The sequence below is a fragment of the Cucurbita pepo genome, unplaced genomic scaffold (assembly GCF_002806865.2).
Source record: "Cucurbita pepo subsp. pepo cultivar mu-cu-16 unplaced genomic scaffold, ASM280686v2 Cp4.1_scaffold001003, whole genome shotgun sequence".
NCBI classification, from domain to species: domain Eukaryota; kingdom Viridiplantae; phylum Streptophyta; class Magnoliopsida; order Cucurbitales; family Cucurbitaceae; genus Cucurbita; species Cucurbita pepo.
The window spans coordinates 1-9,028 of record NW_019647202.1 but is presented as its reverse complement, the minus strand read 5'-3'; the positions used below and the strand labels follow the sequence as shown (position 1 = coordinate 9,028).

At 34.0% G+C, this 9,028-nt stretch overlaps 2 protein-coding genes across 2 annotated transcripts; one reads left to right on the top strand and one right to left on the bottom strand.

Annotated features, from left to right (window-relative positions):
- The first annotated feature begins 3,223 nt into the window (after nucleotides 1-3,223).
- LOC111786091 lies at nucleotides 3,224-3,805 on the top strand. The gene has a single exon (XM_023666437.1). It carries the CDS (start codon nucleotides 3,293-3,295, stop codon nucleotides 3,662-3,664), a length of 372 nt encoding a protein of 123 aa, XP_023522205.1. The 5' UTR covers nucleotides 3,224-3,292; the 3' UTR covers nucleotides 3,665-3,805.
- Nucleotides 3,806-4,682: 877 nt separating this feature from the next.
- LOC111786089 (rho GTPase-activating protein 2-like) lies at nucleotides 4,683-7,474 on the bottom strand. The gene is made up of 4 exons (XM_023666436.1): nucleotides 6,993-7,474; nucleotides 6,093-6,213; nucleotides 5,660-6,010; nucleotides 4,683-5,573 (listed from the first exon to the last, which is right to left on the bottom strand). The coding sequence occupies exons 1-4, from the start codon at nucleotides 7,316-7,318 to the stop codon at nucleotides 4,956-4,958; spliced, it is 1,416 nt and encodes a 471-aa protein (XP_023522204.1). The 5' UTR covers nucleotides 7,319-7,474; the 3' UTR covers nucleotides 4,683-4,955.
- Between the last annotated feature and the right edge of the window lie 1,554 nt (nucleotides 7,475-9,028).

Sequence of the window (9,028 nt, the reverse complement as noted above, 5' to 3'; positions counted from 1 at the left end):
TATATATATATATATATATATATATATATAATTTTAAAAGATAATTTGATTTATTTTTGTATTTTATTAAAAAAAAAAAAGTAAATACTTTAAGAAATGAGTATACATATATTTCTTAAGCTATAATCTTATGTTTAAGGTGGATAGCTTTACAAGAGTTGTCGAGGCCAGCATCCGCTTAAAAAGAGCGGACTAGACATGATCGACACGAAAAATGAATCTGCAGCAAAACCAAATAAGTGTCAATTAGTGCAGCAGCGTTTGCCTCAAGAAAGTCACTCGATTAAAATCTTCAGGTGAATTTCTTTGTTATTATTTAAAAGATAAAAAACATCGAAATAGTTTTAAATTTATTATTATTATTATTATTATTATTATTATTATTTTCCAAGATGACTCATAAAAGATAAAGAGATTCTTTTTAGCTTTTTTTTTTTTTTTTAATTTATGTCTAAAATAAAATATAAAATCTAATATATTTTTTCCACTTGAGTCATTTCAAACGTAATTTAATTGATTTATTAATTTTTTTTACCAAAATTAGAAAATTAGTAAATGAATTAAAAACTCAAAATGTGGCCACCGATTAAAATATTATCATTTTACCTAATTTGAACAATATTATCTTATCCTATAACACCAATATTTTTTTTATATTAATTAAAAAATACGGAATTAATGAATGTATATTATAATTATGATTTTACATTAAATTTGGACCTTCTAGAAGAAAAAAAAACATTTAAAAAATAAATAAAAGAAACGAAAATTAGGCTTAGTGATTGATTTTGATGAGAAGTGCTCTGCACGCGCTTTGGTAAAAAGCAAGAGCTTCTTGAATGACTTAGACATCATCACCGTTCAGATCCTGCCACGTGTAGTTTTGCTCAATCTAATGGGGAAGCTGACTGCGACCGCATGATATGCCGTGTGCATGCGATACACGTATTTGATTATTTAAAAATGACAAAAATGGGCCCCTTTTTCTGCCGCCTTACCTTCTCCGTGTCTGTGTAAAAAGGTCAAAAACCATGGATTTCTTTATTTATTTGTTTTTTTTTNTTTTTTTTTTTTTTTTTTTTTTTTGTAAATTATCTTAAAACCATATTTGGAATATGGAAATTAAGATAATTAATTAATTAATTAATTAAAAAGTTGATTTTTTTTCACTTTTTAAATCTTTTTTTATTTCAACGGACCAAAATAGACATTAAAATTACCATTACCAAAATAAATAGCGAATATAAAGATAATTCAACCAATTAAAATATATATATTTAATTAAGAGGTCAGAGATTCGAATTCAGCTACATCGATCCACACGTTATTGAATTTAGATCAATAAACGTTCTCTCTCCACATCGATTAGAGAAAAGAACGAAACATTTCTTATAAAGGCGTGGAAGTCTCACATCAACAGACGCGTTTTAAAACTGTGAGACTAGCAGCAATACGTAGCATGTCAAAACAGACAATATCTACTAGCAATGAGCTTGACTGTTTGATTTGAGCTAAAGCTCGATTGAGTTGATGGAGCTTAGTGTTCATATAGTTGTGTTCTCGGATCACTTATTTTCGTATTATTTCAACTTTTTTTTAGAGTAAAATTTCAATAATAATTTAGATAATTATTTCACATTTTTTAAAGAAAAAAAAGAGGAAAAAAATGGTGGAATAATGTGTTTTAAAAAAGTAATAATTTTATATTAAAAGAAGTAATAATTAAAAAGGGTGGTGTTAGCAGTTAAAGTTAAAAGCGCTATGGACGGACAGCTCATTTTCCAATTAAACGTAAAATAAATATATTTTTTAAAATATTTATTGAATAAATACTGACTAATTGCTTTTTGACTTTTGCTAAACTAGAGAAGCACTTTTGTATCTTAAAAAAACACTCTAATTTAGCTTTAATTTCATTTTCATCCATTACTTTTAATTTAATTCTATTTATTGCGTCATCTTTTATTTTTTTTCTTTTAAAATAATCTAACTATTTATAAATCAATAAATACGATTGATATCTTATATAAATATCTCTAAAAAAAATTTAAATTTTTTTTTCATAATTTATGGAAATAATTATTCGGATAAAAGAACATTATTGATGTATGACGAACTCAATTACGCTCAAATTCATCAATTATTAATTTTTTTTATTAAAAAAAAATAGTCAGCATTTTTTTCATTTATATTTTTCTCGTGCTTTTTTCTAATTTTTTTCATGGAAAAAAAAGGTAAATTTTAGGGTCAAAAGCGTTGAAAAGAAAGAAAAAAAGAAAAAAGGAAAAAAAAAAGGTTATATTTTTGGAATTAGAAATTCAAATAAAGAATTGAAAATGAATTCAACTTTTATCTGAAAAAATAAATAAAGACTTTTCTTTTAATTTCATTATCAAATTACAAAATTACCCTTCTCAGATTGCGTGCAAGATTTCACTTTAATAAATCAACTTAACTTATGGTAATAAATAAGATGTTTATTTAATCTTCCAACTTTAGTTAAGAATTAATTATGCTATTCAATTATAATTACTTTTTTTTTTTTAATATCAAATTATTTTTATGAAATAAATTCAAACAAAGTCAAAAAACTACAATATCTACTAACCGTGAGTATGCGCCGTTACAAATGATACTAGAGCCAGACACCAGACGATACGTTAGCCTTCTTGCTGTTTCTTGAAGGGGAGTAGACACAAGACGGTGTGCCAGTAGGGACACTGGCCTCAAAGGGAGTGGCTTGTGATGTCCCACGTTGATTGGGAAGGAGAACAAAACACCCTTTATAAGGGTATGGGAACCCCGAAAGGGAAAGCCCAAAGAGGTCAACATATGCTAGCAGCACTCGTCTCCGAACCCAATAAAATAAAAATTAAAAAAAATAATAATAAAATTGAAAAGGGTTGGGTATGTGTAGGAATTGGGTTGGACCTCTCTATTCCTTCTAGAGATGCAAAATAAAATTCAAAATAAAATTCTTCAAAGACATAAATTCCTTCTAGAAGGCCAAAGTTTCATTTTTTGTCCTTCTAGAAGCCCATATTTGCATGTAGTTGTCAATTCCATTCACATTTTTTTAAAAAAAAGCCCCAATATTTACACCAACTTTAGAAAATGACCCACAAAATTATTTATAATCCCAAAGGCAGCCCATGTTTTTTAACTTTTTAGTCCTCGCCTTATAAAAGCCTCACCACACCACACCCTGCATTTCTTAATATTGCAAAGTAAGCGAACTTTCTCTTTTCTTCTTCATTTCTTATTTTGTTCTTTTTCACATTTGATCATCATTATGCTCTCAACTCCTTTCTTCTTCAACTTCCATCCTCACCAATTTGGCAATCACATTGAGGATTTTTCATCTCATTTGCTCTTCGAGGCGACGGGCGACTCCGAGGCCGACTCCTTGGTCGGCCACGGAAGCTCGACCGTCTCGGTGGAGTTTAACGACGCTGAATCTTGCACGGATGACACTCCTGCTATGCGTAACGAGGTCCAGATGTATGAAAACGATGACGATGACGAGAATGATGAGGAGGTCGAAAGCAAGCCAATTGGATTCATGACAGAGTCAAGTGGTTCTATTGATTCAGCTGAGGAGTTCAAAATGTTGAATGAGGTGGAGAAAAACAGGTTGTTTTGGGAGACTTGTTTGGCTTCATAACAGAACAAATTTGGTTTTTGTTTTTTTTTTTGTGTTCTTTAATGTTGTTGTTGTTGTTTGATGTTGAAAATGTACATGAAATTAAGAAATGGTGACTTTTAAAGACAGAGTTCAAATCAAAATCTGCAACTTCCTTGGTCCTATGATTTTGTTCGGTTCGGTTGGTAGGTAGCTGTCATTGTTTTGAATCCATGATCTCAGAATTGTCTAAGCCGTAGCAGATATTAGTCTTCACGAATCGTGGCGATGTCTCCGTTCTAATGTGGTTAATCATCGTCTTCATTATGCTCGTCTTACCAAATAGCTAATTGGACTCGAGCTTGTAACCGCCTAACCCCACAGCTAGTAGATATGTCCGCTTTGGCCTTGTGAGATCCCACATGGGTTGGAAGGGGAACAAAACATTCCTTATAATTCCTAAGAGTGTTGTGGAAACTTCTCCCTAGTAGTCGTGTTTTAAAACTGTGAGGCTGATGGGACATGTAATGGGTCAAAGTAGACAATATTTGCTAGTGGTGGGCTTGGGCTATTACAAGTAGTATTAGAACCGAACAACGAGCAGTGTACTAGTGAAGACGCTGAGTCTCTAAGGGAAGGTGGACTGTGAGATCCCATGTCGGTTGGAGAAGGGAACGAAACACATTCCTTCTAAAGGTATGGAAACCTCTTTATAACAGACGTGTTTTAAAACTAATAGGTTAACAGCGATACGTAACAGGTTAAAACGGACAATATCTACTAGCATTGGGCTTGGGATGTTACAAATGGTATCAAGGACAGGCACTAAACAGTGTGCTAGCGATGACGCTGAGCCCCCAAGGGGGTAGATTGTGAGATCCTACATCGGTTGGAGAGGGGAACGAAGCATTCCTTCCAAGGGTAAGGACCTCTTCGTAATAGATGCGTTTTAAAGCCATGAGGCTGACAACAATATATAATGAGCCAAATCGGACAATATCTTCCTATTCATATCAAAGACGGATTTTGGTAACCCGATGAAAAACTGCAAATTCATCCATTAAGCAATAACACAGTTCAATCAACTAGAGAATTTCCAAGGTTAAGTTCGTTTCGATTACAAAAGAAACAAATTAAACGTGTTCAGCTCGAAGCTAAACTTTAGGAATCACAAAAACACACAAACAAGCAATCCTTTCGAATTTTTTTTCCGGTCAAAGCCTCTCGCTAAACGTCGTGCTATGATACAAAAAAAAGCAAGCATCACTTTGAACTACTGCAAAGAAAGCATATCTCGAAGTACTATCATCGTCGTCGTCGTCGATGAGAGCTGTTACACCGAGTCGTTAGAAGCAATAACCATGGACGTCAACGAAGCGGGTTCCCTCATCTTGTCATCCATATGAATATCAATGAAGTTTTTACATGCTATGGGGACGAGTTCTTTGTGAATGCTTTGTCCCTCCTCTTCGTGCAAACTCGTCGTGGAATCTTCTCCATCACTTGTACTACTAAGGCACGAGTTTTCGTTTTTACTATCAGTGAACGAGATACTCGACTCGACGTTCAATCCCGAGCAGCTTCTTGGACTCAAATCTACGTCTAAATCGCCTTCTCGTCTTGCTGAAGATCTTCGAGTTTCGCTTTTGGTATCATCCAATTTCCTCAAGAAGCAGTCCTCAATCTCACTTAATGATCCCTCATCTTCATCTCCATCTTCATTGACATCATTCTCAACGTCGGAGTTCGGCCCTCCCGATTCGTCTCCGGTATCCATATCTTCCTGACTATTGAAATCTTCATCCATTTGCCGATCAGAAGAACGAGACGACATAGGCGAATATCCATCCGACACAGCCTCTTCCCGCTCCCGTAACGTTTTCATAATCAGTGTTTTGAGTAAGTTCATCACTTGAACAGCATGCATTAGAGCCGTCAATGGATCAGACATCTATCCAACAAAAAACACAACATCATACAAGTGACAAAATGAAAGTCGTATATTATGCTTCTATTACGCGCCGTCTCGGTTTATACCTGAGTCATGTTCGGAGCAAAAACCATAGCAATATTCCTTGCATTCATTTTGTTACAATCTTCTTCCTCAACAACATCAGCCATAAGATCCACAGCCCAACTCAACAACGCAGCCTCGGTTGGCTTTAACTTCTTAACGAGCTCGACCGACTCCTCTTCAGTGTTACATTGCAGAACTTCCTCAGGAGAGAGTCCATCGAGCACTCCGGACGGAAGCTCTCGAAACCACGCTTTGATCAGGCCAGCCAAGCAGTGAACATCAATGTTTTGAGGTATAATCCCTCTATTCAACTTGTCCCTTACTTGCTCCTCTTGGCTGTTTTCGGGGTTTATCCGAAAAATCCCTTCAGCCTGCAGCAAACACATGAACATACAAATCATATACATAGCTAGCAACGCGCCATTAACGACACGACACACGACAATTCGATACCTTAAGGCCTCCTTGACGGTACAAGCGATCCTGCATTAGCAAGAGTATTTTTGGTACACTATTTCCTCTTGAATCAGTAGAACATTGCATTGATTCAGCAGAGACCCCAAACACACTGGCACTGCAAAGTTAAGATATGCTCATAATTCAGCTGAACATTAAGAACAGAGAAAACTAAATGATGTCGGGATGTCGGGACCCCACTAATCACCAAAAGGCTCCTCCCTCACACCGCAAGAACAGCTCCCAGACACAGTATTGTCATAGTCCGTGACATTATTCAATGTTCATTCTAAATCCCAGGAAGTTGTCTTAATTGAGTCGAAGAACATCGCTGTTTTATATCTAACGACCCAAGTCCATCGCTAGCAGATATTGTCCTCTTTGGACTTTCCTTTTCGGGCTTACTCTTAAAGTTTTTAAAACGCGTCTCTCCTAGGGAAAGATTTCCATGGAAAGGGTGTTTCTTTCTCCTCCCCAACCAACCCGGGAGCATGTGAACTATTTCATGCTATAATCCACCCATTCATCTCCAAAAAAATGGCTAAAAACTTGGACTAAGAGACTCTAAAACTGAAAAGCCAAGAAAAAGGCTCAAATTAGCCAACATTTGAAGTGAATAAGCAAAGATTTAAGTCTTTTTTAGCACATGAACTCCCCTAACAAAGGCAAAAATGGCTAATTTCCAACCAAAATGCTCCAAGTTGAGCCCAAAAAATGACGACCCAACAAAACATTTGAACTAAAAAGGCTAAGATTCAGCTCCTTAGAAGCAAATAAGCTCATAACAAAGTAAAAATCTCAAGATTGAGGACATAAAACAAGAAACCCAACAAAGAAATGAACTCAAAAGAGCTAAGTTGAGAACCAAACAACCAAAAAACAGAGGAAATTCCTCACCTGGCACTAGGAACAGAGCTGGGAATCTCAACCTCAAACTCGACAGGAAGCCCCAAAAAACCATTGAAGCGGTCGAAAGTGACATGGGCAATATGTCGAACATTTGTCGGCCATCCAATTTCCATCTGATGGACAGTGGAGATAAGCTCCTCCCGTCGATCAACACGGCAATAAACCATCGATTTCCTCAACGCCGTGAGCAAAACATCGACCAAAGAGAGCTGATTTTGGTCATCACTGACGGAGGAGCCCTTGGCTCCTCCTTTGACCATTTTGCTGCCTCCGCCGCAGCCGCCGCCCCTAGTGACCATAACAATGCCGGTCATTCTCTCCCTCGTTCGCCGATTTGGGTGGGGGGTTTTGAAAATGTGAGAGATGGGTTTGGTTGCTTGTTTTTATTGCATTGAAGGAAGCCCTCTTCCCGTGCCTTCGTGTCGCTACGGTTCTTCGAAGTTAAACAAATTTCAAAAAAAAGGTCTCAAACGGCCACTTCACATTTCAAAAAAACGCTTTTTTATGTGCTCTCTTCTATCTGCGCACACCACCGTTATTATTTTATTATTTTTTTTACTCCTCTCTCAACGTTAAAAAAATAAATTTAATAAAATATTAAAAATTCAATTTTATATCTAATAAATAATTTCTATTTTTTAATGGGTTTTTAAAATTAATTGATTTATGTATAAATATCCATTAATTTTTTTTTTAAATGTCGAATATGTCAACAATTTATTAGAAACAAAATTAAAAATTTAATAACCGGACATAAAATGAATTATTAATGAGAATTTAAGCTTATAATTAATTGTGAGCTTCATTTATTATAACAAATAGACTTTCAAACTCAACAAAATTAGGTAAAACTAGGACTCAAATATTCCTTTTTACATATATTAATGACATAATCATGATGTCATAAATTAATTATAACTCATTTTTTAATTTGAAAATTTGAAAAAAAAAATTGTGACGATTTGATTCTTAAATTTCGTAATGATGTATTTTTACTTCTGACTTTTTTTAATTTACTTTTCATCCATTTTTGAGATTGACAGAAACATTAAAACAGACAATATCTTGTGGGTTTGAGCTATTTAGAAATGGTATCAAAGCTGGACACTGAGCGGTGTGCCAACGAGGACACTAGACCACCTACGCTGAGCCTCTAAGGATGTGGATTATGAAATCCTTTTCTTACGGACCATTAAATTTAGAAAATAAATTGAGATGGGCGTTGGGCACTTCAAATATAAAAATTGGATTATTGATGGTTGAGGGACAAATGTGGACAAGCTTGATATTTCCAATGTTATAATTTGCTTTTTTTTGTGCCAATTTCAATTATTATTGTCCTTTTTTTTTTTCTACAATTTTATTGTCATTATATTATTTATCAAAAGTTTGTCTTTAATGATGTAATATAGTAATTGTCACATCAACAAAATGATAGATTAGAGTTAATAAATTAAAATATTTTTAAATTTAATCACATGTTTTGTTTTATATTATAATTTATGAAAAATATAAAAATTATACATAATTAACTTTTTTTTTTTTTTTTGCAATATTATTTATTAAAATTAACGGGTGAATTAGTAAATTCCAATAAATAGTAAAAAAAAAAAAGGGGAAATGAATATAAGTGAGACAAATTTAGCAGTAAAAAGTGATTATTATTATTTTTTAAACCCATAAATATTTAAAAAAAGTTAAGAGAGATGAAAACGTTAGGGAGGTGGGGCCAGTGGGGTAGAAGGAGCGGAGGAGATTGAATCTAGAGGTGGGGCCCACAAATGGGTATCCTAAATCGAAAAGCAGGTGATTGAAATGGGCCCCACAAAATCAGATGAAAATGAAAATGTCAGATCTCCCTCCAAAATTCAAGGTTTGAATTTCAAATAATAATAATAATAATAATAATAATAATAATAATAATAACAGAGAGAGAGAGAGAGATTAATTTCTCTTTTTTTCCTAATATTTAATTTTAATTTATAAAAATATTAATTTTGGTATTTTGTGTTTGGTCATTATAT